At 46.7% G+C, this 27,978-nt stretch overlaps 1 protein-coding gene across 1 annotated transcript; it reads left to right on the top strand.

The window, feature by feature from the left end:
- The first annotated feature begins 1,726 nt into the window (after positions 1–1,726).
- Positions 1,727–27,978, top strand: SDC1 (syndecan 1). The gene is made up of 5 exons (XM_075750539.1): positions 1,727–2,020; positions 23,153–23,234; positions 24,296–24,789; positions 25,010–25,139; positions 25,697–27,978. The coding sequence occupies exons 1-5, from the start codon at positions 1,964–1,966 to the stop codon at positions 25,861–25,863; spliced, it is 930 nt and encodes a 309-aa protein (XP_075606654.1). The 5' UTR covers positions 1,727–1,963; the 3' UTR covers positions 25,864–27,978.

Below are 27,978 nucleotides of genomic sequence, written 5' to 3' on the forward strand. Positions count from 1 at the left end.
TCCTGGTTGTCCTTTCCAAGATGTGGCTCGGAAAGGCCGCTCTCCCGCCATCCCTCAGCAGCAGCCTGCTCTCCCACCCAGGAGCTGCTGCTTCAGCACAGCCACCCGCTAGGCACCGGTATGACCCCATGGTTTTTATTTTGCATTCTTTCCCCACCCCACCATTCTACCCAGCCGCCTCACGCACCAGTGGCCATCTAGGCTGTGGGGCCCCATGGGTGCCGTCATCTCCCCATCATCGTGGGGAGGAGAACATGGTGGTCATGGCTCATCTGAGGGAAAGGCGTCGTGGTAGTTGTTGTTCCTAGGAAAGCTGCATGAGTAATTTGAGAGAGAAGGAAAGAAAGCAATCTAATTAAAGACACGTGATAAAATCACGACAGTTTTAGCCACATTGAATATCCAATTAGGTCTATTAAGCCTTTGGGACACAGCTGTGGAAAGGGACCCTGGGTCTGGCAGAGATGGGTCAACACCCATCATGAGCCTTCTGAGCAACCAGGAAACACCGGTTACAGGTCTTTTTTGGGTACCCCTCCCCATGAGCAATCCTGGGGCAGCACAGCCCCATGCCCGCAGGCCTGGCCACATCCCTCATCCATCCAGCTACTCCGTGGGCACGCAGTGCCCATCGGCCATGCAGCCCACGTGCGCTCCTGCAGCTCCCAGCAGCCGTATTATTTCTTAAAAACCGCCTTTTTTTTTTTTTTTTTTTAATGTTTGTGCATATATTCAATTGCATTGTTTATAGCCAACACTTCAACATGTGCTGGCACACACAGGAGGAAAAAAAAAAAAAAGACAACTGTATGGACTGGAAACAAACAGGAACTCCAGCCCTGACCCTGTAAGCAGGGTAAAATAATTCAGTCCGTGGTACATTTTTTGCAGTATGGTTGCCTGCTTCGTTTTTCCTATCTACAGCGAGATGTGCAAGGACCAACCCGTAGCAGCGCCGAAGAGCGCTAAAGTTGCTTTTAACTCAAGAAAAAAGGGTAATTTGCGGGAGGGCGCTTCTTTCAAAGCAGCACTTTTTGCCGCAAACCTCTCGCAGCATTTTACACTGCTAGAAAACCTGTTCCGAGCAACAGAAAATCGGATGCAATGAAGGCATGGACAGAGGGTGCGGGGCCAGCCCCGGGGATCCGCGGGCAGGAGGGAGGACACCCCCTCCCAAAAAACCCCTTGTGTTTTCGGGGAGAAAGCCCCGCGGGCGGTGATCGGGAGCCTGGCGCAGCCGGGTGGTCCCGGCAGAGGGGCCGCCCGGGGAGCGGTGCCTGCCCTGCCCGGCCCGGCCCGGCCTGGCGGGAGCGCTCCCTCCCCTCTCCTCGGAGCGGCGCCGGGGGAAGGGGAAAAAGCAGCGCACCCCCGTGATTTTCCCACACTAGAAAGGGAAGGGAGGGCTTTTAACATTATTATTATTAATTATTATTTTTAGCTAGAAGGAAGGAAGCTCGGCGGGAGGAATGCCGCTGCCGCAGAGGAAATCTGGGCATGCAATGGGAGGGAAGCGGCGGCTCCCGCCGGCCGGAGAGGAGGAACCGTGCCCGGCCGCCCGGCAGTGGCGGCGCAGGTAGCGCGGCGGCAGGAAGCGGGGGCGGGCGGCAGGGCGTGCCGGCCGGGCCCGGGCCCGGGGCTGGGGCCGGGGCCGGGGAGCCGGGCCGAGGGGAGGGGAGCGGAGGCGGAGCCGGCCGGGGGGTGGCCGTAAGGTGAAGGTTGTTGCAGTGGGTTCATTAAAAGACAGAGTTCAACTCCTTGCCGCTGCAGAGCGCTGCTGGGAGGCTGGTTCGGTGGTTTGGGGAGGAAAGAGAAAAAAAAAAAAAAAAAGAAAAAAGAAAATAGAAAAGGGAGAAAACCCGCAGCTACTTAAAAGAATACTAAGAGGAGCGGGGCAAGAGCGGCGGAGGGGACCGCGGGAAGAAGGGGCAGGCTGTGCACTCCCGAGGCCCGGCGAGGAGGAAGGATGATAAACGTGGTGGCCGTGTGGCTGGTGGCCCTTTGCTTCCAGGCTGCTGTCCCGGTGAGCTCGCTGCGAGCGGCGCGGCGGCGCACGTGGGGCGGCGGGGCCCGGGCGGCCGCGCGGGGCCGGGGCCGGGGCCGGGGCTGGGGCTGGGGCTGGGGGCGGTGGTGGGGTCGGCTGGGCTGGGCTGGGGGGGGGGGGGGCGCCGCGGTCCGTGAGCCGCCCGGCTATCCCCGTCCGACAGGTTATGGTAGGGGAGCCCTGCCCTGCCAGGAGGGCTTCGGTGGCCTTTTGTGCTGGCGGCGGGCTCCAGCCCGGGCTGCCCCGGCAGCCTTAATTCAAACCAGACCCGCTGCGGCTGTTCCCGACCTGCCGGCGGCTCCGCCTCGGTGCGCTGCGGGGCGGGCGGCGCTGCCCGGTAACCCCCCGGCGGGGCGCGGGAGCCCCTCGGTACGCCCGGAAAGGGGGCCGGGGGGGAGGGGGGATGCTCACGTCCTCCCTCCGGTGTGGTGCGCCCCGGAGGGGGGCGAGCGGTAAGTTTGGGCGAGCGCTCGCCTGTGGCTCTTTGTGGCTCAGCTGTGGCCGGGGAGCTCTGCGCCTGGCACAACTCGGCTCTCAAGGGAGCCCGGGGTCGGCTGCTCCCCGACTGCCTTTGTGCCCGGAGAGCTTGGCCAGCGCAGGGTACGCCCGGATGCATTTTATTTCTGCCCACTAAACAAAAATACTGGTGGTCGACTCGGCGCACGAATCCTCCGGCTCCCCCGATGTCCGTGCTCGGCAGCAGCCCTGGGAAACCAGCCCCGCTTCCCCTCCGGGGCGGCGGCGTGCGGTTATCCCGGTACCCCGCCGCTGCCTCCAGCCCACCGGAGCCGCCTGGGCAGGGCTCGGGGCATCCGCTTCCCCCCCCCCGCCCCTTCCTCAGCTCCGCACTCACTGATTTCATCCGCTCCTCCCGTACACAGTTAATAACACTGCCTTAGCGAGGCTTGCACTTCCTCAAAACTCCGCTGTTTCGGAGAAGCTCTCCTGGGGACGTGCAGAGCGGCTCCGGTGGGGTGCGGGCAGCCTTTCAGCCGTGGAAAGCTCTGCTCCCATGCAGCAGCAGCCGCCAGATGTCATCCATGAATAGAGGATCGCTCTCCCACTGCTGCCTGCCTCTGCCCCGCCTGTAGAAAGGCCTTTCCGCTGAAATCTGGCACCGTAGCCTTGTAAAAGTGCTTTGCTTGGTGCTCCAGGTCTGTGCTGGGGGCCTGGGCTCTACATCGTCCCCTAACCTCTGCATGGGGTTAGCGAGTGTGGGATAGGAGTCCTTGTGGCCACCTCTCGAGGGGTGCAAAGCCCGAGTCGCCATCCCTTGCTCCTGTGGTGAAGGACACTGGCTCCCTCGTATCCCGTGTGCGTGCGCCAGACCTGTGCGTGCGTCTCTTGTGGTGTCCTCTCCTTTGGATGAGTTAGAAGGAAAAAGCGGAACATGAGGTTTTGCGTGAGCAGGCAGGATCAAAGTCAAAACTAGCAGTTTCCCCTTTCTTGAAAGGGAATAATTGATATGAAACTTGTCTGGAGATGAACTACAGCAGCACTTGGACAAGGAGTGGCAGAACAAAGTGCACGGCAGGATCTAAGCTGCTCAAAATACCTCCAGTTTTGCTGAACCATTCTGTCTATGAACTCTGCCTGTGGATCTGGACACATACCCTTCTAGCCCACATGGTAGTGAGTAGTTACGAGATGACTAAAAATGACAGGCATGTGAGCGTAATCAACCCTGTTTCATGGGGAGAGAGCTCTGCCCATAGCTTCTGAATAAACTTTCCACTGAATAAAGTGGAAAAACTGCAGTTAATTTACAACCTCTATAGTGCATTTGGATAAAATTCCCCTATGATAAATATTCCTTCCTAGAAATGGTAAGGACATGAAGTAAATTCTTGTCTGGAGTTTTCCTGTGCGTAAGAGACACGAAGGCCTGGATGGCACTGCAGATGGAGAGGTTTCCTCGGTGAACACATGGAGGAGCAGAAGTCCTTGGGGCTCTCCGTGGTGACTCGGCACGGAGGCTGTTTTCCTTCTGGTGATCATGTGGCCTTTTCCCCATGTCAAAATGTCAGTGACACGGACTAAGCTGCCTTTCCCACCTGTCTGGAATAATTCTGCTTTTGCATCAAGTGAAAACCTCTTGTGTTGGGCACAGAGAGCAGAGTGACCTTACACGGTCCTTTGCATATGCCATATCACAGTGCTATGGGTGCTGGCATGGTTGGGTTCTTGGTGGTCTGATCATTGGAAAGTGTGCTACTGCTGCTGACCCATCACTTGACTCTTGGCTGTTGCTGCATGACTTGACTCATCCATGCATGTTGTCGTAGAAATAAGCAGGAACAAGACAGTGGTCAAACGATAGCTGTTTTCTTTCTGAGTACTCTTACCTGCAGGCATGGTTGGGGAGGTTCCTATTCTTGAAGGTGACACTTGCTCAGAACACCTTGTATGAGCCAAGACACATAGACAATCCAGCCCGTATTGTGAGGGGAAAACAGGGGTTTGATTGTTTCATCTGGTGTAGGTGCGCGCTGGTGGTTAACACAAGCTTAGCAGAGCAGGCAGAACTCTTTTCCAAAGGTGATGTCATTCCTATCTGAATGTAAACTAATTAGAAGAAATTAGGTAGCCCAGCTTGCTTATTGAATGTGTACGCACTGGATAAGGAGGAAGCACTTTCTACTATAGTACATGTAGAGCAGCATTGCATTATTTATCAAGCACTATAAACAGTGCTGCTCCATCTGAACACTCGCTGGTGGCTACATACCAGTAGAATGGTGACACTATTGTATCTGGTCAACTCTGATTAGAGAAGGGACAAATAAGCTGTGGCTTCTATTGTGTGAGCGGGCTCTGGTGCAAGTTTGTAGTCTTTTGTTCCAGTTTTCTCTTGGTTTCAAGTGGCTACAAGAGCTAACATTTTTAATGGCAGCACTCTGAAACTTCTGGAAACCAAACAATCCTCTCTAACAACCCGAGACAAGTTACAGCAAGCGCAAGAAACCTGTAAGCCTTCTAAAATTAAGCTGGTGCACTAACCTGAAATGTAGGCTGCTGTTTTAGCAGCAAAATTGGTCCATTTTAAGTATGTGTTTTGCTTTGCTAGCGCTTAGATGTCTCCAGATGGCCTATACAGTAGCACTTCATCCTGACCTTGTTTGAAGTGGCTCTTGTGTCCAAGAACCATACTAATGCCTCTGAGAGGGACATTCCACACTTGTTTGTGTCATCTGGCATCTAGGGAGCTGGGAGTTTGGTAGGGCGTGCTACAGGGAGGAGGGAGCTTCTTGGGGAGAGAAGATGGGACCCCTTTCCTGAGGAGGTGCTGTCAATTATAAAATTGCAGTGTTTCAGCATTGTGGCGTTAGTATTTTCATCTTAGATGCCTCCTACTCTTCATTAACTCAGAGCTATTAATACAGCACTCCAGGACAGCTGGAGGTAGATGTACTCGCTGAAACATAGGGTACTTCAAATGGCACTACTCCCTCAGGACAAAGTTCAGTTGATATTAAGGTACCTAAATGTAGGTGTCTATCTGTGTGCTAGGTGCCTAAGCTCTCATTATAGTCGTGGCGATGTAATCAGTGGAGCCAAAGAGAGCGATTATCTGACCAGCCCCTGCACGTCTACTTCAAGGTCAGGGCTTTGTTGACTAGATCTCATTTTGCCTCTGAGGGGAGCAGAGACACCTTTACTTCAGTGTCTTTACCTGACAGCAATTTTGCTCAAAGTGATAGTCTTTTTATTTGTGAAACTTTTATGGTATCTCTCTCCATAAACAATCAGACTGGACAGCCATTGTGTCTGTGCCAAAAGAACTGGCAGAGCAGTGGGAAACATCAGCTCTCCTGTTCTAGTGCAACGGGATCAGTGCCTCCAAACCGTACTGTAGTCTTGCTCTGCTAAAAGCTGTGGAAGAAATTGGGGAGTATAGTTGGGTCCTATATCATCGTTCTGAAGTGAGGAATATGAGAAGAAACATAAGTGGATGTCTTCTTTTTTGGGGGGGGGGGGGTTTGTGAGCTGTTAAAGAGCATTTTAGTATTTAAAGGCACTATTTATTTGTGGATTAGAAGTGAGGAACCTTTGTTACTCCCTGGACTTTGATACAGGCAATGAACTTGCAAAGTGGAGGTTGTTTTGACCAACAGTGCAAGGACTTCTGATATTTCATATAGGCTCATTTCTCTTCTGAGCTGAGAAGATACTCTAAAATGCAGAGAGCTTGGTGTCCCCATAGGGGTGCCAAGTGTCAATTTTGTTAACAGGTCTCTAAGTTAGAGTTGACTAGCGTACTTCATTTGAACTACTGCACTGCTAGGCTACTGGTGTACCGCAGAAATGAGCTTTATCTGGCCTGGCTAGAAACCTGGCATAGTGCACTTTCTACTGGGGAGATGCTGGTGGAATAGTTACTACACTGTGAAGCCTTACCTCAAGGTGAGATAACATTTGGACCTCCTACAAGCAACTCTTGTGGAGCAACATCTGCTAATGTGGTGGTTTCCCAACCTCTCAGTTTCTCAAGCAGTGCTTGGCTGCAGTTGACATTCTGGGTCTTGTGGAACCGGCATGGGTCCAATGGAGTCTGTTAACTTGGGCTCCTTGCCACGCTTGACTGTAATGTTTGTATCTCACCACTGAGACCAGTCTCACCAGTGAGGCTTGCTTTGCTGGATGGGAACCAGTGTGTTAGTGGGATTTGGATGGAGCTGGTAATAGAACTTCCCATTGAGTCACTGGAGCTGCAGTTACAACTGAGTCATGGAAGTGTTGTAAGTCATGGCTTTCCCTGCTAGGCTTCTAGTTTGAAACTCCTTTGAGTATTGATCAGTTGAAGGGCTCTTGCTGCTTCACTCATGGGTCTTGCTGCTGTGCTCTCTGGCAGAACTATCCTCTCCATAGCCCTTTTTTTTTGCAATATGGTTCCCTTTAATGTCCACTTATTTTGTCTCTTAGTGCTCAGGGCTTTTCTAATAACTGAAAGACCTTCAGGATTGCTATTGGAGCATGAGCCCTGACTAAATCAAAGACACTGATAAAAGATAGGGAACTGCCTGCCAACCAGCTTAAAATACTCATGGGTATCTTGCCTCTGACGGAGGCTCTGTGTTCTCGTTATACTCCACCCTGTAACTTTTCTGCACTGCCTGTGCAGTAATGAGAATGTCTTGTAGGCCAGTCATGGAAACAAAGACCTACAGTCTTGATTTTTGGCTGCAGGCAGTCCCAGGCACACCATCCTGTCAACCAGCCTTCTGCAAAGTACAGCTGGTTCATGCAACAACTTCTCTGAGTGCCCTGGCTCCACCACCTGAGCATACAGAGGCCGTAGCTAGAGAACGGGGGTTGCTCTTTGTCTGCCCGTGCCATGTGATGAGGAGCTTATTGCCTCTTAAATGGAAGGAAACTTGAACTGTGTTCCAGTTGCAAGGGGTACATGCCGGATGCTTTCTGGGCAGCACTGCAGACCATGACTGTCCTGTGCTGTACACAGGAAAGCTCTTCTAATTAGTTTCTAATGCTGAAGGCAGTACACATCCTGGTCAGAGCCAGTCAGCAGCTCCAGTCCAGTCCCTTGCATCTAGGGATTACTCGACGAGCAGACTGTATATTGAAGCCAGAGGTGGGCAGGAGAGAGTGGAGCCAGTCTACCATCTGGAGAGCAAGCAGTGATTAACGTAACGATTTCCAGATGAGAGCTCTTGTGAAGCCCCATGTCACGGTAGTGGTACTGCAGTGGCTGTGTTGGTAGGGAGACTTTGTACACTCCCTGGGAATCAGAGCTGGCAGCTACAGTGCTGTAGGAAGAGACTACCCGGCTCTTTCCTGTCCTCAAACAGGATCCTACTGCTGCCTTATTGTATGCTTTGAGATCAGTAGAGTGGAGAAATATAAATATAGGTATGTATATATTTATATAGTGAGATATCTATCCCTGTCATGTGCTATTTGTTGACCAGCCTACAGCAGGATTTGGAGGCTATATGCCCTGACCCCAGGACGGTGATCTGGGAGGTTTGATGCCTGTGCTGTGCACAACCACAGGAGCTCAGAGCTGCTTGTCTATCTACCAAAACATCAGTCTTGGGTAAGAGCATCTCTGCAGAAGAGAGAACCTGGTATCCCATTGACCAGTTAATAGGTGTCTTCTTTACGGACAGAGCCTGGGCTTTCTTTGGTCAAGAAGTTGAGGGAGTAAAGAGGAGTAAAAGCCCAAATTAGAGGAAACGCAAAGCTTGCATGAATTCATATCTAACACAAACAGTAATATATGTAATATTTTGCACTCCCCTGCTGTGCTCGGCGCTTATGAAACTACAATAGAGATTCTCGCACCAGCAGATTTGATGGCCAAATGAGATTTGTCCACCTCACTGGCTCTAACAGAGTTTAAGTAGCACCTACGTGCAGTGGAAAACTAGTACTGAGGCTTGCATCGAAACTTGCCTAACAGCCTGCAGCTAGACAGCTTTGACTTCTAAATCTCTTTCTGTCCTAACGGAGGAATCATCTAGATCGTGACTACTTTCCCATCAGTGAACAAAGCACCTAACAAAGGAGGCTGACTATGGCATGTCTGGGCAGTGGCAAAGGAGTGCTCTGCTATCGTGTGCTTACATCAACTGACTCATGGCCTCGAAGAGGAAAGCTGCTAGCATAATCCTCCAGCAGCATTGGCTCCGCTCTGAGGTGTGTTTAACTTGCAAAAAGTTCCTGTGTCTGTGTCTGTAGTCACACTGAGCTGTGAAATGGTGGTGAGCTTCTTGCTATAGAAGCTGGAAGATGCAATTACAAATAATTAGAAGTTATTACTGTATTAGCTGAAAAGTCCTAAATGCTCCGTATGCCCCCACCGCCCCAACATGCAGCCAAAAGGGGTTAAAAAGACCCACCAGACCTCCTTACATTGATTCTACTAAGTAAAACAGGCTGCACACTAGTTGTCCTGTGGCCAGCCTCAGTGCTAGAGTCCCAATCATACAGCAATTCTTATTTTCTGACCTATCCTCCACCACCAGATTGCCTGCTGGGGAACCTTCCCATGCATTTTTTGGGGGCATACCAGTTGGCAAGGCTCGAAACTGCCAGAGATCATTCTAATAATTTGATGGTATAGATTGTGTTCCAGTGCCTGGGGATGTTCCCTGATGTTTAATTTACTACTATGGATGTAGCCAGTGGGTCTCTGGCAGCAGGCCCAGAATATTATGAAATTGTGAAAACTGCAGTATCCAGTAAAAGAAAGTGAAAGTTCGTAATAGGAGATCATGACTCTTTCATTGAAAACTGAACCTTTTTTGGATGCTTCAGAAGAATGAGCAGCTACAGTTGCATGAGAAATCCTGTGTAATCAATAAGCTGAGGTTTGCGAGGTGAATGGTGTAAACCTGGAACAGCAAAGCATTCAGTTGTAGTAGTGATGGCACTGGTACGTGCCAGTGATTCAGCCTGTGCTTTTAGAATGGGCCCATAAGGTGGTCCTTCAGCATTTCATGCTCTACTTTCTTTAGAGATATACTGTGCTGATTAGAGTTGGTAGTCATCAGTAGACCCAGAAGTTTATTCGTATATGAAATATCTTTAACTTAGTGATGTTCAAACAGTGTCTTACAAGCATGACCTATTGTTATGTAGCATCTAGCTATCCTGATGGTACTCCTTGCCAGAAACTTGTCTGAACTAAGGGACGTGTTGTGCCAGGAGTAACTTGGTTCTAAAGCACTTTACCTTGCTTGCAATTTTTAGTACTGTTTTATTGACTTGTCTTAATGTCTGACAGTCCTTCAGAGGTGGCATTAGTGATGTCTCTTGTCTCTTCACAGTATAGGTGTTTAAAAAGTAGGGATGTCCAAATCACAGTTGCCCATATGAGGCACGATTGCATCTAGACTCCACAAATGTGGTAGCATCTCCCCCTAAACTCTAGCCTCCTCAATTGATTTGGTGACTGCTCTGAAACACGGCCATGGAGAAGACAGGTGAACAAGCTTTATACCCAAAAATGAAGGTGTGAGGTAGCTGAAGCTAGTATCCAGTGAGACTTGGATAACAGCTTGGATCAAAGGGAAGCTCTCTGATTTATCCTGCCTTAGTAACAGTCCCTTGTTCGGGGCTTTGCTGTACAGATGTGGTACTAAACAGTGCAACTGAGTGACTCTAGGTCAGAGTTGATTAGTTTAATCCACTAGGTGTTTGGTCAAGAAATGCCTAATGTTCATTTCTGAAATGAGTAGGACTGTAGGTGGCTAGAGTGCCGTTGCAGCAGCAGGTTTTTTAAGACTCTTTCTGATGGGAGGATTTGATGCTTCAGCTTTGCAGTGATACTTCAACACCCTCATGACTCAGCTTGGAAGTACACCAGCCACCTTCTATAATCTCATTGAGGTGTTGCATAATTTAACTGTAAATGGGGTAGTAGTAAGCAACTGCTGTCAGAACTTTGTCTTACATGCAGGATTACCAACGCTTTTGTAAACCTGAACACTGAGACCATTAGTGTCCTAGGAAGAGGCACTGAGAGCTTGATCTCTGCACCATTTTATATGGGTAGATCACTTGCTGTATGCTCCAGCGGTTATGAGCACACATACTTCTCAAAGGGAGTTCATGCAGTCTGAACTGTATTCTGTGTTCTTCAGTGAAATGTGGTCCAGCCTATGCCCAAAGACTATCTAGCCTACTGCTGTTTATTCCAAGGAGATTAGTAGTACCCAAAACACATACTGCTTTTCTTCTGCACCAACGCTCAGGAGCTGCTAAGACTATGCGGAGGGAAGGTGTGATGCTGAAAGTGTCTCTTTGAGAAGACTCTTGGTATGGGGGAACAGGGTATTCCTGATCCGATATGTGGCTCCTGCATCTGATGGAGATGTTTCAGTCCTTTTGTGCATGGCTTAGTCATGCTGGTGTCATGCATCTGCTTGGCCGGGATGACTTATCCATTATAAACAATCTAGGCTTAGTCAACACTGTAAGATCCTGTGGATAAAACAGACCTGATAGCATGCCTCATAATGTAGGGAGAGACTTGATTTCTTCACATCCATGCTGGTGTACCTGCAGCTGGAAATGGTGAGGCATAGAAGCAAATGCAAAAAGTACACTTAGCCGTGTCTGTTAGAGTAAGACCTGTCAAGGCACAGGAACTGCCCTGCATTGGATCAAACCCAAAATCTAAATCTAATCTGCTTGCATGGTCTGCGTGAGTCCAGCAACTGGCTGCTGATTGAGATTCACAAGTTCCTTCTTAACAGACCAGTGGCCAACTGGTGTGAGTCCTGCTGTGCAAGAACAGAGTTTCTTAGAACTGGTTAGAGCTTAGTTACAGGGAGCGTGACCAAATCAGAAGGGAGCTGCTGAATGCCAACTGTTGGCTCCTCTTGCTGCCCAAGTCTAACTTGCTTCTGCAGCTCCCTTGCAAATAGTTAAGGTCTTCCACAGCAGACTGACAAATAACAGCACCAAGGGATCAGGTTGTGGGGTGTGACCGGTCCTGCCATCTGGTGTGCACATGTGAGACGGAGACTGGGACAGTATCTGTTCAAGCCAGGCAGCTCTTTCTGAATGCTTCCAGTTCCCCCATCAATCAGCTCTTCAATGGGGAGTGTGCCTGAAAAGGATCGGTGGTGGTGCTGTATCTAACAAGCTGGGTATGAGATTTATAGTGAAACACGGCATTCAGAGGTAACAGATGTCTGGGATGTGTGTATGGAAAATACACCTTGTTAGCAAAAAACCCAACCCTATTTCAGAAGCATTGGAGACTTCATCGTGCCTCCTTTTGGAGGAAATGTGGAGTTTACAAAAGTGATCAAGAAGGCCTTGTCTTGGATTGTTGAGTCTCAGGCTGGTTGTCACGTACGTCCCGTAGAGTTTGATAGCAGCTGGCCTTACAGCTGGCAGGTGTTTCTGCAAACAGTAAGTAATTTTTGTTGTCTTGTGCATATGCAGTTGCTATAGGATATATCCTCCTATAAAACCTTAAGTCTGGGTGGTTCCACTGTAACTTTATGTAACTAATCAGAATACCTTGTCAGCTTTTTTTGTTGTTGTAAGGCTAACTATTTGTGGGTTTAAGTAGTCTCATTAAGTTTACCAACTAACCTACTTTAGCTGAGACTTTTAGTACTCCAGGGTTGCGAGTTCATCTTTCTGCTGAGGTTTAAAGTACCGGCAGTAAACCCTTAGTTTGATGATGCACTAGGGAATCTTATCTGAAACTTGGATTTCACTGACCTAGCATAGCACTGCAAGCAGTTTGCTGAAATTAGAAACATATATATGTATCACTAATAGAGTGAAAATGCTTCTGTGATCCTTCAAGAAGATCTTACAGCTTTGTCTCCTGGCTCCTTGGCATATCTTGCACTGAGTAATTGCTAGAGTTCAACGAGAAGAGGGAAACTCCCAGGACTGAGATAAGAACCTGGGTCTTCTCCTAGCCATGTGCCTGGATACTGAAGGCTGTTGCACTTACTCTTGCCTGATAATAATTCCTGGAGGCAGGAAGTATTTCTGGCTGCATGTTGGCTTCCCTTCAGGTGAAGCATAACAGCTTCCCACCCCCGAATGCTGTGTAGCATGGTGATGAGGTCGCTTCTGACTTCTGGGAACACATCTGCTCAGGTCAGAGCACTCGTGCAGCTGTAGTGTTGCTTGCGGTAGTTTGCTGATCACACAAAACCTGGCATGGAGCTTATTTGAAATGGGTAGTACTTCTACCAGCCAAGTTGTATGGTGTTTGTCTCCAGGAAACAGGCTTCCCTAGGACCAGAAGCACACAAGTTTTCCTGGTGCTGCTGAGAGGCATCGGTGATTCATAGTGTGCCACCAGCCTAACTTGAAGACTTGAGATGCCATAGACCACGTCACGCTTTCCTCTAAACACGTTTCTGATTTCTGAGCTGGGACCTCCTGAGCTGAATGGCTGAAGATGAAAAGAGCGAATTGTGCTCCTGTGGGACCAAAGTCCTTGAACTGCCTCTCTTGTGTCCAGACTTTGGTGTGCTGCAGGCTCGTGCTCTGTTCTGCAGTCATGGCCTCAGCAGGAGGAGCGTGCAGGGTTGAGCCTCTCTGCATCCTGGCACATGACCTACAGCTGCAAGCAGACCAGTTTGAGCTGATAGGCATACTGGAAGAAGACAGTCTCAAATGGGATGAATGGAGACACGTGCAGCTTTGCAGCTCTTCCCTCAAGCCCAGTTTTGGACTACATTCATCCGTCTCAGGGCTGTAATGCTAACTGGTCAGCTTTACTGGGAACTGGGTGATTTCTTAACTTTATGAGGAGAGGAGACTGGCTTCTCCAACCCATGCATGCTGTCAAGGAGCAATCAGACAGTCTGAAGCCCACTATTGCACTTGCCAGGAAGTCTTGGTGATTCTATAGCGAGTTTCACTCCAGTGACCATCCTCAGTGCTGATGCCATAAGACAGGGTGAGTGGGTTGCAGGAGATGAAGCAAAGAAAGGAATTTGCATCCAGATGCAAGCGAGACTGGTCATGGCAACAGAGGTCAACACATGGATGGCAATCATTGGCTGAGGATAGGGACTGGTTTTACTGGGACTGCTGTTGAAGACATAAGGTCAATGTGTTTATGTGTTGGAGGGCAACACTACAAAGTCCAGTCTCCATTTAAGTGGCTGTAGCTGCTGATGACTTGTCTGAGGCGAGTTGCTCAACCTCACCTGCCTGAACCCCACAGCAGGGGCTGCGTGTATGCTGCGGTCATCCTACATCTTGTGAACTAGTCATGTCTGAATACATGGTAGCCAGGGTGCATGTGGCTGTGCTACTGCAGGTGGAGGAAGAGGCAGCAGGGACCTTAGATCCTGTCACTTTTAATTTCTTCTTCCATCAGGAGGGTCATGTTTATCTGTGTTGCAGTTACTAGTATGTGTGGTTAATGGGTTTTGGGCTACTGGAGTCCTTTGCTGGATGGGTTTCTGTTTCATAAAGATTTTCTGACCTGCAGTATACTCCCATCTTTTAACCGTACTTTGTCAGGGTTCCTGGGACAGGCAGCCCACCACTGGCTTTGGCTGAAACTAAGGAATTCCCCATCTGTGCTTTTTTTTTTTTAAACAAGCAGATGAACTGGCTGTTGCTGTAAGACTGAATCTTCTCTGCTGGCTTTGCTACACTAGAAAGTAAGAAGTGCTGGTGACTTTAAGTCAGAGGGTTTTAAGACAAGTGAGGTTTGTCTGTCTCAGCTTATGCAGCTCACTGCTCATCTCTCCAGCCAGCTCAAAAAAATTGAAATTAACTCCCCAGGATGAACTGGAGCTGTTAGCTGCATGGCCTCGCTGAGCTGCACCTACTTTGCACAAGTCTGAGGTTATACATTGACTGTGGCTTCCTTGTGCTATCTGAAGAAATGAATGCCTGAGTTATCAAGTATGTTAAAGAGCTGCAGTGAAGGCTCTTCAAAAAAAAAAGCAGTTATAGCATAAAACTGAACTGGCTGCTTTTCATGTGATTAGCTGCAGGGAAAAGAGCTTTCTTATTAGACTGCATCTTCAAAACACAGGCTGCCTTGAACGTGGGAGACAAGAGGTACCCTGCTTCTGGCCATATTGTGACAACCCACACCTGCCACTGATGCCGAGCTGAGTGCTTGTTGTGTGCCACGACTGTGGATGTGTCGAGCTGTCAGTGAGATTCAGCCTTTGGCCTGGGCTGTATTGCTTGGCTGGAAGGAGCAGGCTGGCATGAGTTAAAGCAGTGTGTAGTAACTTGTTTGATATATCCTCCACATGAAAAAGCAGGAGCACAGACTCTACCTTGCTTCTCTGTATTGCCGAAGGACTGACCAGACTTCTAGTGGAGCTGGCGGAGAGAGAATTGGGATGCAGCTCAGCTCTTCTGTGTCAGAACTGACATGGCAGTCCACACTCCTAGCAGTGTGCACGAGTGATGTGTTGTCACTGATGCTGTGTGTGTTGCATGGCCACAAGCTTCCCCAGCTGAGGAGTCCATAGTGCTGCTGGACTCCAGCTACCCCTGGCTTTGCTCAGCCCCCTTTGCTGAAGGACGTGCGATATACTCCTTGTCCAGTACTAAACAGCAATTGCATTGGGCCTCCTCTAAAGTTCAGGTGGCCCAAGACAAAAGTAGAACTACTACCTTTCTGAGTAAGACATCTGTCTAGCCTTTGCTACTGTTTAAGGAGGTCAGGGAGGACTTAAAAGCACTGTTGTCAGACTTCAGAACAAACCTTATCCATGATGAACAAACACGCTGCAGAAGAGAACTCTCCTTACAACCCCTCTCCTGCTCCTTTTTGTATAAGCCTGTATGGCTCTTTGAGTCAGCCTCTCTGATTTGCATGTTGCCTGCAGTCTGAGGGTGGTGATGCACGTTTCATAGAATCATAGAATGGTTTGGGTTGGAAGGGATCATCTAGTTCCAACCCCCCTGCCATGGGCAGGGACACCCTCCACTAGACCAGGTTGCCCAAAGCCCCATCCAGCCAGGCCTTGAACACTTCCAGGGACGGGGCATCCACAACTTCTCTGGGCAACCTGTTCCAGTGCCTCACCACCCTCACAGTGAAGAACTTCTTCCTAATACCTCATCTAAATCTACCCTCTTTTAGTTTACCTCCCTGATCAACAGCCCCTCTCCAGCTTTTCTGTAGGCCCCTTTAGGTACTGGAAGGCTGCTCTACGGTCTCCCTGGAGCCTTCTCTTCTCCAGGCTGAACAACCCCAACTCTCTCAGCCTGTCCTCATAGCAGAGGTGCTCCAGCCCTCTGATCATCTTCATGGCCTCTGGACTTGCTCCAACAGATCCCTGTTCTTCTTATGTTGGGGGCCCCAGAGCTGGACACAGTACTCCATGTAGGAATATTTCCATAATGCATGGTGGTGGCAGGGTATTTTACTGCCCCTCTCCCGCAGAGTTGGTCAATTCGTGTCAACACCCCGGGAACCCAGGCTGTGACTCTGAATGCTTAAGCAGCCCTGGCTGCTGCGCTCTGCCCTGTGCCAATACAAACACTTGTGCATTCATGCGCTGAGCAGGATTGGAGAACTGGTCCTGCTGGAAAATTCTTTGCATGATGTTTTCTCCTTTTTTTTTTTTTCCTTTTTTAAATAACCAGACCAGTTCCCTGATCTGGTTCACCATGAGACTGCACAAACAGCTATGCAGGGGATGGTCCAGGAAGCATGAAGTTACACGCTCTCGTGGGAGGCTGTAGTTTAAAGGGCTCTGCTGCAGAATATGAAACCCAACCTGATGGTGACAGGCTGGTTCATTTTCACTCTTGGCATGTTGATTGCTGTGTTTCAGCCCTACTTAATTAAAAGTTGCCCTGTCACAGTAAGGAGAAAATGTAATGCTGATTGGGCAATAGTGTGGTACTTATCAGGTGAGCCTCTAGAAGTATCAGGACTATAGCCACTGTGCATATGGAGTAGCTGGATGCTGCTCTTCCTTGGCCACTGCCTCTTGCTCAAAGGATCAGAGTATGCTTCTACAGCCGAGGCCACAAAACTTGACAGAAAAGGAGAATCAAAGCCTAGCAGACGGTGGGCAGAGTTTACAGTCTGGTCTGGCCTAGCCATAGGGGAATGGATCCTAAAAGCTCTCATCCTGTTTTGAGTTGGTGTTGGAAGGTGTTTCATTGTCTCAGGAGCCCGAGTGCCAAGAGGTAGCTAATGCGTGATGATCAGGTGGCTTATGCTTCAAACAAAAGCAACTGCTGTTGCAGCTACGACCTCTTCCTCAAAGATAGTCCCCCTCTCAAGACACCAGCCAAAATAGAAGAGGAGGCCAGTAAGAACTCAGTTAACCAAGATTTTCCAGATACCTTTATACTAATAATGATCTGATAGAGAAGCTGCCAGATTAACTCACATATTTACCTCTTGCTGCTAAAATGGTTCGTGCTTTGCTGAGCAAAAGAACATCCTTTATGTTCCACCTGAGAGCTGCCTGACTGCTTCCCTTTGGAAGGAGCATCCTGTGAGCCGCTAACCAGCCTTACTCCAGTTGACACAAACTGGTGGATGGAAGGGTGGGGATGCTGAAGCCTGTTGGTACACAGGAAAAGCTCATTGAAGGAGAGGGAAAACACCACCACCTGAAAGAGAGAGGGCAGATGGTTGTAATGCTTTGAACAGCCATGATTGGAGCACTGCTTAAATCTAGGCTATCCAGTCCCTGGGCTGTTTGTGGGATGGCTTGTAGCTGTCTTTCTGCTCTTTGGCCTGTGCTGTTAGTATCTTTGGATGTTCGGGGAGGATAATAACTTCATTAACCTGCAGGGTCACCAAGTAGCACTGGTGCTTATCTTGAGCAGTGGAGTAACAGGAGAAACAACTGGGAGAGCCATTGGCTGAGATGGTGCCACACTGCTATTGACTTCTGATGTAGCAGACTTGCATGCAAGCCTCACTTCTGACTTGACACATAAAAACATCAGTTCTGTTTCAGCTACTCCAGAATTTATGGCTGACTGTTAAAATTGAAGGCCAACTTAATGCTAGCAGCCTGCATGCCTGCAGAAGCAGGGGGATAGGTGAGGATGCTGGTGGGTTGGGCTTTTTTTCCTTTAACCATTTAAGCTGTCTGAAGACCATGGACATCTGGAACTGGAGTTAATCATGTGTGGGCTATTAACTGCAGAATATCAAGGTTTAACAAAGCTAAAATTTCTTTCAGCAGGTGGTTTTCTTCCCACACACTAATATCAATATTTTGAGGTTAGCAGCTCTTCGGGCTGCTCTGCCTCAGATAGCATTTCTGTTAGAGGGACTAGCTCTGCTTTTCAATAGATAGAAAAAGGTGGAAGACAGACCTTTCTGTTTGAGTTTATTTTAGAGCTTTTTCAAATCCTTGTGAAAGTCTTTTTCTAGGTGCTCCACTGTCATATTTATTAGGCAAACTGGAGAGCAAATGTTTGTCTTGTTCTTCTATGCCTCTCTAAACAAGAGCAAGCCATTGGTTTTGCTTTCCACAAAGTTGGAAAAATCTTGCAGGATGCTCAGGGAGGTGTTTGAGGTGGGAGAGCTCATTACAGCTCATTCCTTTTCAACTGAATAAGAAGGATTTATTAGAAGAAACAAATGTGCAAATTTAACAGCATTATTCAGATAATGGAAGGATTTTAAGTGTTTTTGACACTGCTGTAATAGGCTGATCGCCAACTAGGATTAATAAGAGCGGGATACAAATCATCCTTAATGTATTTCAGGGCTCGTAGCAGCTTGTGGAAAACCCAGTGCTTTTGCTTACCTCAAAGAGCAATTTGAAAAAAGCTGCTTCCTTTTACATATACCATGGTTCCAAATTAAAGAAATGTGGTTCCCAGTTTGGGTGGGGTGAGATCAACTAACAAACTACAAATCTCTCCTTCATCATGAGAGAGCACTTCAGATCTATGCTCTAGCAGGAAGGAACTCTGTGGCAGCTAATGGGGTAAGCAGAGAACGATTCATGTATTGAGACTGTGACCAAGATGAAGACTGAAGAATAGTTAGAAATGATGCTTTTTTTTTTTAAAAAAAAAAAGTCTGGAGTATGTCAGACTTCTGGAGCCAATAATATTGCTAATGAGTTGTGAAAGCCTGGCCCATTCTTGATTAAATTGAAGATGCCACTGTGCAGCTTTTTGGTTGTCCCAGCAGAACTGAATAACTATTGTTCTGCAACAATACAGCGCTCAGCAAGAGCAGAGGCTAAGTCTCCCCAGGGTTTCCCCTCAACAGGCTGCTTTGATACTTGGGGAAGGGGGTCTTCCACTCGTTAATGGGAACTGGTTAATGCATATCAAAAATACTGTTAAAAATTTTACCCCTCCCATGCAACCAAATTCAGTGACGCCAAATCAAAAAGGGCTAGGCAAGTATTTCTAATCAGTTGCCTGAGCTGCTAAAAAAACCCAAAACAAACCACAACCTAAAAAATATGAGCTTGTTAATGGTAAAAAAGCAACATGTTGTGGGTGCAGTATAAGAATTGAAGGGTTTTTTTTTACTAGAATACATGAGATACCATCAGAGATCTTTCAAAGGATCCACCACCTGAACTTAAATGTGTTCATCCAGCTTCTCTGGCATCAATTACAATGTGAATGTAATAGTCTCAGTAGACTGAAAAATAAACTGGATGAGGATGGAAGTAATTTCTAAAAGCTGATTATATCTAACAGTCTGATAATAAAATTTTGAGCTAAAGTAATGCAAAGTTGTTGGTAGAGCAATCTTGCCTTAAGCTGGAATTTATTTTCAGCTCTTTCGTATGAAAGCACAACCTGGTGATTCAATCTGTGTTCTGTGTCCTAATCCTCTTGACTAATCAAAACCTTTCTCATTGGTGTAACTCAGCTGCAATAAAAGGTCATGGAAAAGCCTTGACCATGAGGTGTTTGTTGTCTGAACAGCACGGTCTGTCTTCCTGATGCAAACCCAAATTAGTTCAATCCCTTCCAATGTTGTCCTGAGTCAGTGTTTTATGTTAACCTTGCTGTGTCTGAAATCCTTCAGCAGCAGATCATTATAGAAGCATGACCTTTCTGCAATACTTGTATTTTGTGGTGCCATAAGGAAAGGTTACTGCCTTCCATGCCTACAGAGGCTGTAGTCTATGGAGCAAGAAGTGTAGTCTTTATATAACCATACAGTTACTTAAATTAGGCAAATGTGCTTTAATGCTCATGTGTCATGAAATTGGATGATGTCATGAAGTTACATCACTGTGGATATTCTGACTGGTATCTGCATGTGCATAATCCTTTCCCTTGAGTATTTGGGGCAAAGAAAGTCCCTCTCAGATCCCAGGCCTCAAACTACATCATCAAAGGGAGATGCCACAACTCCCAAAGGAGCATCTTGGGACAAGACTCTTTGGGACAACTAAGTAGAAGGACACATTTAGTGCAACTTCACTAAGTTCTCCTGTAAAGCTGTGGAAAGCAGACTCTATTAATCCTGAATCATGTTTCTATTATTCTCTTGAAGTACAGTAGCCAACTTCGGGGGACAAGAACTGGTCCGAATCTGCCTTCTTGTTTGCAGGGTGGCTGCTGAGCAGCAGCTGGGCAACTCTACACTGGAACAGCATGGTTCTCCATTCGTTTTGACTGAGCTGCACTGGACTTTCCTCTCCTGAGGAGTGCCTAGCTATCCCTGCTAAGGTACAGAAAACAAACTGGGATTCAAACAAGTGTGTGACAAAGGCTTTGGAGAAGCAGAACATGCCTGGGAAGAGGCTAAAGCTCCGTGTGAGGGGAAATGTAAGGGTAGGCTGGCTGAAGACGTTGGATAACAAGAAAGGAAGCCTGGCATGACTGAACAAGACTCATCTGTTACCACCACAAGGGGAAGGAGTGCTGGCTCGGTAGTCAAGATCAAGAGTTGCTATTTCATTTCCTGACAGTCTGTGATCCTTTAAGGAGTGTTGCTAAGGTCTGCAGACGATCAAATCTGTCCAGGTGGTCTTGGAAATCCTGTATGAGCTACCCCTGAAGACTCAGATTTGGGGGGAAGTTAGTCTCTATCCTAGATAAAGGTGTACGGTGACATGTTTTAAACTGTATTGGCAGTCCCTTTCTTCAGTAAAAAGCTGGAGAGATTGCATCCTCCTTTTGCACTCAAAACCAAGCTGACGATTGTGCTTGCCACTGCTAGTGCAAAAAAGGAGGGAGAAGAATGGTCTCCAACCCTCTCATCAACCAAAATGGTGCAATTTCTGAAGTCTGACTTCACTTCTGAACGTACTGGAAAGGACGCTTGAGGGAGCAGAGTTTGGGAAGCCTGGCAGTTCTTTCCATATTCTTTCTGCACCAACAATTCGTACTCTTTAATATTTGAAGTGTAGTGAGATCGGCTTGTGTGCATCACTGACCTTTGACACAAGAAGGAAAACAGAGGAAGGACTTAGCTGACCTGCTTTCCATGGATGAGTTCAAAAGCATAGTGCAAACAAGCAGGGACAAATCTAAAAATCCGAATTATCTTGTGACATACAGCTAAACAAAAGATTGAGGGGCAATTTCTTAGAAATTACTCTAGAAATATTCTTGCAGAAGCTTGAGGAAAAGTGGTTTGGTTTGTTGGTGTGGTTTGGTTTTTGTTTTTGTTTTTTTCTAGTAGAGAAGGAAAGTGCTAAAAAGTTTAATGTCTATGTGAGAGGGGGGTTTCTTTTTGCTATTTAAAAAAAATCCTCTAACTACAATGATGGCATACAAGGGGTAAGATCTTGAGCCTGATTAGGTTGGTGGCAGCTTGCATACTTCTTTGTCTTCAGAGAGGTTGAATCTAATGGGCTAGTTAACCACCTTGGAAACTAGTTGTTCTATGGAAATGTGGGGAATGGATAAGGTATTAAGGATGGAAGAGAAGACGGGATAAACATGGTATCTTAAAAGAACGAAAAGGAGATAAGACCAATAAATACAGCCATGTAGGTAATACAGGGGCAATGAGAGAGCTCAATTGCTTTGTTTCACAGATCATACTTGTGCTGGCTAACTTCTTCCCAGGATGAAAATGAGTGTTATAGTAATTTTTAAATGACACTGTGTTAATGCAAGCTAGAGAAATACTGTGGGCCTAGGTATAAAGCTGGCAAGAATGTATGTTCTTCTTTTTACGTAATGAGATTTCAGATTCCTGATAAAAGCACAATCAGTTTGGATGATGCAACGCAGTATCTCCTAAACTTGCAGAAAGCGCAGTGTTGGAAAGGGATGACGAGGGCATCTTGAGGATGGGATGGAAGTCAAAATTCTGGAAAACAGGGGATGTAGTTGGATGAGGAGAGATGAAAATCAGAAGTGATTTACAGGGCTTTGGCTTGAAATCTGAGAAGGGAGAATGCCTGGTTAGGTAATGGTAGCCCTGCAGAAATAAACCTGGGGCTAGTCATGAGCTGAGAGTCAAGCATGTTGTACTGATAGGAACAGTAAGTGTATACAGCAGAGGCCAACAAGATGCATGAAGTAATCACTCTGCTTAATTTAGTGTTGTCATCTTTGGATATCCTGAATAGCTCTGAACTTCGTGTGTTACAACAAACAGGGGTTTGGCCTCTTGTTTCAGCAACTGAACTTCTGTGCTGGTTATTGTACTCATAGAATCATAGAACGGTTTGGGTTGGAAGGGACCTCAAACATCATCTAGTTCCAACCCCCCTGCCATGGGCAGGGACACCCTCCACTAGACCACGTTGCCCAAAGCCCCATCCAGCCTGGTCTTAAACACTTCCAGGGATGGGGCTTCCACAACCTCTCTGGGCAACCTGTTCCAGTGCCTCACCACTCTAACAGTAAAGAATTTCTTTCTAACCTCTAATCTAAATTGACCCTCCTTTAGCTTAAACCCATTACCCCTTGTCCTGTCACTACACTCCCTCATAAACAGTCCCTCACCATCTTTCCTGTAGGCCCCTTCAGGTACTGGAAGGCCACAATTAGATCTCCCCAGAGCCTTCTTTTCTCCAGGCTGAACAACCTCAACTCTCTCAGCCTGTCCTCATAGGAGAGGTGCTCCAGCCCTCTGATCAGCTTCATGGCCTCCTCTAGACTGTCTCCAGCTCCTTGAAGCATAAAAGCTCAGGGTTGTATTCTCCTACATGGAAGGCTGGCTTCTATCTCAGGACTTAGTCTGAGTGCCCACACCTATAAAAAAGGGAATCTCATTCTACTTCCAGTTAGATGCTGTAGTTTCAGTTATGTGAGCACTGCTGGAAGGGCTCAGAAAGGCAGAGAAACCAAACTACTTTGTCTCCCCTTCCTTTCTGCTCCTTAGAAGTAATGCAGTAATTCACAGATGAAGTGGTTGGCAGATTGCAAAGACGTGAGCAGTCAGAACCTGAAGCAGAACAGTTGTTGTGTAAGGACTGAGCATCAGCTGCAGCTCTGAACAGATTCCTTGCTATCTTCTTTCCCAAAGCAAGTGCAGATTGGAAGCAGCACAGAGAAAGGAGACAGCAAGACTGACCTTTCCAACACCAAATAGACTAACCAGAACTACTCTTCTGGGGTGGGGGGGATGGAATGAAGAAAGATGAGAAAATGCAATCTGAACAGAGAAAGTTTGTGTCACCTTCAGGAGACCTTAGAGGACTTTGCACAAGCAACACGATAACTTAAGTTATCTCATCACTAACACACCTTCTCCCCTTCTCTTTAAAGCAAACTACAAATCTGAACCTTCCTCCTGAAGATCTTGATTCATCTGGTGATGACGACGATGGATTCTCAGGTTCAGGTGCAGGTGAGTTATTAGCACTTGTACGGTTAGTGCTTGATCCTTCCAGAATGTGGCAAGATCCTGATGAGCATCCAAGCTAAAACAGGAGGAGGGAGGAATCACACACACACGCCCCCGCCCCAGAATATGAGGGCTGGGAACAGAGAAAGAGCTAATCTATTCATCTTGTATTTCTTCAGATACTAACAATTAGCAGAAAATGAGTTGTAGGAGACTTGAAAGGGAGCAGAAGCAGGTATACTCCATGTCACTGCGAAGATGAGATATTGCATGAAGAATGTTATGAAACTGGAGTGATTCTTTACTCATGGGGAAGACAGACCGTAAGAAGGGCCTGTGTCCTCTCTTATGAGCTGGTAGGAGATACCATTTTAGGGTGTGTAAACCCCAACCTGCCAACATACATCAAGTGCAAATTTTATTTGTCATCAAATGTGCAAGTTCCCATGGGCCATAATTTTTTTAAAAGTGGAATAAAGGGGTCTTAGAGTGGGGAAAAAGTCTATTGGAATGATTGCTAAGCTGCATGAGAGAGACCTTCGGTGTTCAGTGCTGAAGTTGAGGAGATGCTGCTGAGGAAAGAGCAAGCTATCAAAAGCTAAAGCATGGTATCCTTCTGCTTCCTTCCAGCTACATGCTTCTATTTTAGAATAAATTCTGCAGGAATAAGACCCTGAAATCGGTGCCAAATGTGCCAATGACTAAAGGTGTTGAGTATATGGGTGACTGCTTTGAATCACATAAAAGATATTTATGGGAAAAGAGTCAAATAACCATCCTGAGCAACCAGTGTACTGAAAGCAGACGTCCCCCTTGTCGACCTGTCCACAAACAGACTAGCACTTGTGCCTTGGGGAGAAGCAGATGACTAACAAGGTATTGCTGAATACCACATGGGTCTGTCCCTTCCTTATTCCACTGAAAAGGATAAGGAATTACAAACTGAACTGCTGTTATTACAAAAATTGGCTATGCAGGTTAGGCATCCTCCTTAGACCAGCACCCTGAAGATACTATTAATAGGTCTGTAAACTGTCCAAGGATAATATTTATTTGTTTTGCAGGTCCCCTGACTGACCAGTCTCGCACTTGGAGAATCCCAGGAGAACCAACTAACTCCTCATTACTGGCAACACCAATGGATTTCAACGAACAGCCGTTTCCTGGGATTGAGAGCCGAACTGAAAAGGAAGTGGCATCTCCTTCTGCAACTAGTAATGTAGTGACAGAGGAGCCTGTTGTACCTGTGAAGGATGAAGTATCTATCTTGGGCTTACCTGATAAGAAACCAATAAATGATGTGGTTACAACAACAGTGAGAAGCCCCACTACTCACTTTCCTTCAGTGGTTCATGTAACTCCTTCAGAAGCCTCAGGCACGGTCCACGAGCTCGAACCTAAAATTCCTAGCTCTGATGTTCCAGACACTAAGGACGTGCCTGAGCCCCACTCTACCGTCCATCATGAGGAAGACATCACTACCACCCCCACGACGACAGCTCCAAAGGATGTTGTTCCTACACATGAGGAGGTTTCTGAAGATGGCTCTGGAGACCCGGTGAGGACTAATAGCTCTGACACCCTTTCTAGGGGGATGGCTTTAGTAGTATGTAATAAGTTGGTTTTGCCGGAAAAGGTGTTAATTTGTCAAAAACAATGATTGACTTAATAGGTTATATTCATGGAGGGGTTTAGATGAGAAAAAACAAAGCTGTGGAAAGTCTCCAGTAACAGACATGATGAGAAACTTGTATAAACTGCCTTGTGTATCTCAACAGGGAGACTTCATCTTGACTAAAGATGAGGATTTGGTCCCTACCCAGAACTCAGAAGTGCCGGCTGACTCTGGGAGAAATGCCAAAGCAGCAGGAGCCTCGGGAATTATGGACAGAAAAGAAGTTCTTGGAGGTAACTAATATTCTGGATTTCTAGTTGGTAAAAGCAGACTCTTGTAGAAGTCTTCTGGGCAGCAGAAGCTGCAGTTCTGCAAGTACATCTCTGAGCATAAAAGCCAACCTTTTACATTGGACCTCTGAAATGAGGGTGGTGATTCATGATCCTGTGTTGTCAAAACCCTAACAGGGGCAACTATTAATCTGCTAATAGCAAAGCAGCCACTGCTAGTTATCTGGAATTTTATGTTTAAACCTATTCCTTTGCTCCTCTCAAAAATTACAGCTAAACTGTTCTAATGCTGCCTGGGTCAAATTACTGGAGTTGAACAACGTAGCCTTGCATACTTTGCAGCATGGCCTGGTGGGAGATCTGTTTCTCTAGGTTTACCTCATGTAGGTGAGCAGGCTTTTGGCAGGATGACCGGTTTGGGAGGGGGCAAAAGGACAAATTAATTTCTGGAAGTCATGAAGTCAGGGGTCGCGCTGTAAGGAACAATCTGGAACTTACAATCATATTAGCATTATCTGGTGTGGCACCTAGAGTAATTTGTGCCTTTTCCCCCCTTCTAGGTGTTATTGCTGGAGGACTAGTAGGCTTGGTGTTTGCAGTGTTTCTAGTTGCATTTATGCTGTACAGAATGAAGAAAAAGGATGAAGGCAGCTATTCACTGGATGAACCAAAACAGTCTAATGGCGGATACCAAAAACCACACAAACAAGAAGAATTCTATGCATAAACACTGATCTTCAGGACACTTCTTATTCCATCTTTCTTGGACTCTTCTCTCCCTGCACGTGGACCTCCTAGTGTGCTTTGCATTAAACTTAAGCCATATGATCATTGGGTTATTTGCCCTTACCACTTTGCCATTGGAAATTTTATAACTGCAAAGTAGATCTGGATTCATTGAACTTTCCCTGTTTTCTTGCACAACTTTTTTTTTTTTTTTTTTTTTTTTAAACAGCAGTGGGACTGGAAGTTCCCAAACTCACTTTGGTTTAATCTAAAGACTGCTGGGGCAGGCGGTGGGGAGAAGATAAGGGAGCACTGTATGTATAAACCTCTTGATATTTAGGGAAAGGGCTAGCAAGAATAAACAATCAGTGCTTGAATTCTGTATAGCAGGGATCCTTCCTATTTAACTCATAGATGTGTTTTAAGTGTAACAAATGGCTGCGCTGGGCACACATTTGGTACACTGCAATCCTCTAGCTCTTTCTCACTGCCATATTTGGAGCACTTAATGCATATATGAAACATCAAGCTGACCATGATTTCTAGTGAAATGAGGTGTGAGGGCCAGGGTAAGCAAATGACTGTCATGTGGTTTAAAATAACTTGTATTTTGGAAACATTATCACATACTCAGAACCAGCTCCTAAGCAGTTGGTACATACACTAACACAAAACAAACCCAAAGACCCCAAAACTAAGTGGAGAGTTCATTTTACCAATAGCGTTGGACTGTCCCACTATCCTCTTGCTCCTTCTGGGCTTAGGTAAGAAATAGATTTTTCTAAGCAGTCTCATCTCAGACATTCCCTCTTCTTAGGTGCCAAATCTAGGCTGGGCTGTCATGCTGCAAATGCTCTTATCCCGCGCTACTGTGTAGTCACCAGGTGACTGATGGCGTGTTGTGGCACCTACCTCTCTGTGCACTGTTTACAGCGGTTGTCTTGGAACACGGTCTGCCATCTATGCCACAGGCATACCTTGGCACACAGGGGTGGAAGGTAGAAAGCGGCATATCGTGACTTTGCAGCTAAGGAGTAGAGAAGCATAGCATTTGAAACAAGCCTGATGAAGGCTAAGTGTAGATGGCCTTAAATATATATAACAGTTGGTGTGCTTGACTCTCACGACTCCGGAATGGCTCTTCAGAAGCTGTTCCTGCACTTTGGAGAGAAGCAACTCTGGATGTCAGACTAGTAAGGGCTGAAAAGCACCTCCTGAGGAAAGTCCGGATGCCTGAAGCTGCTGGTGGTCAATGTGCTGTCAGATGGAGGCACTGAGGCCTCATCGAGGGTCTGGAGTTCTCCAGAGTATCTCAGACCGAGTGAGAAGTGTGGTGTTCTGCACAAGCCTTACTTCTGCTCTGCCTTTGGTTAGCTTCTTGCAAGTTCAGTTCCTCATCACTCAGTGCAGAAGGTATGGGGTGGGTGGAGGAGTGTTTACAACTGATGCAAATATTTGTATTGTTGAGCCAGAGGGAATGACTGGAGAATACTGGAGAACATTGCAACAGTTGGTACCAATGTTGCACGTTAACAGTAAAACTTAAACCTGTGTAACTTAAATGAAGTATAAAACACTCCTCAGCTGCTACGCAGCTAAAATTGGTGCCTTCTCTGCAAACCCAACAAAGAAACCCACTTCTTGATTCCAAACTCTTCTTTATGCACAAGAAAAATTTGTGCATATGAGTAGCTGGCTGTTTGGCTGTTTTTAAGTAAAGCTGCAAAGTCCATTACATCTTTTTTTTTTTTTTTAACTGAATGAATTTTTATAGGTTAATGCAATGACCAGATGGTGTTAATTTCAGCTGTAATTCTTTGCTTTGTATAAGGAATGTAGAAATGTTGTTTGATGATAGGTTTATCTATGACAAGGTTCTTGTAAAGCACAGGAAGATAAAATGCTAAACTTCAGTTGTACCTCACAACCTTGCTAGGGGGAAAGGAAAAAAAACTGTATATTTTGGTAGTCTAAACTGACAGTTTGTGAAACAAACATGACATTCTGTGTTATTTAAGTGGTACAAATGAAATACGAGTTCAAACAGAAGATGCAACATTTGGTTATCTGTATGCCACGTAAAGGTATACTGCAATAAATGGCATTTTGGCAAGAA

This window comes from Balearica regulorum, chromosome 3 (genome assembly GCF_011004875.1).
Source record: "Balearica regulorum gibbericeps isolate bBalReg1 chromosome 3, bBalReg1.pri, whole genome shotgun sequence".
In the NCBI taxonomy this organism is placed as follows: Eukaryota; Metazoa; Chordata; class Aves; order Gruiformes; family Gruidae; genus Balearica; species Balearica regulorum.

What these genes read in the sequence shown, in the direction of transcription:
- SDC1 (XM_075750539.1), top strand. Translation starts at nt 1,964, where the DNA reads ATGATAAACGTGGTGGCCGTGTGGCTGGTGGCCCTTTGCTTCCAGGCT. An exon ending in ATTCTCAGGTTCAGGTGCAG is followed by an intron (nt 23,235 to 24,295) that starts GTGAGTTATTAG and finishes TTTGTTTTGCAG; the next exon opens with GTCCCCTGACTGACCAGTCT. An exon ending in CAGAAAAGAAGTTCTTGGAG is followed by an intron (nt 25,140 to 25,696) that starts GTAACTAATATT and finishes CCCCCCTTCTAG; the next exon opens with GTGTTATTGCTGGAGGACTA.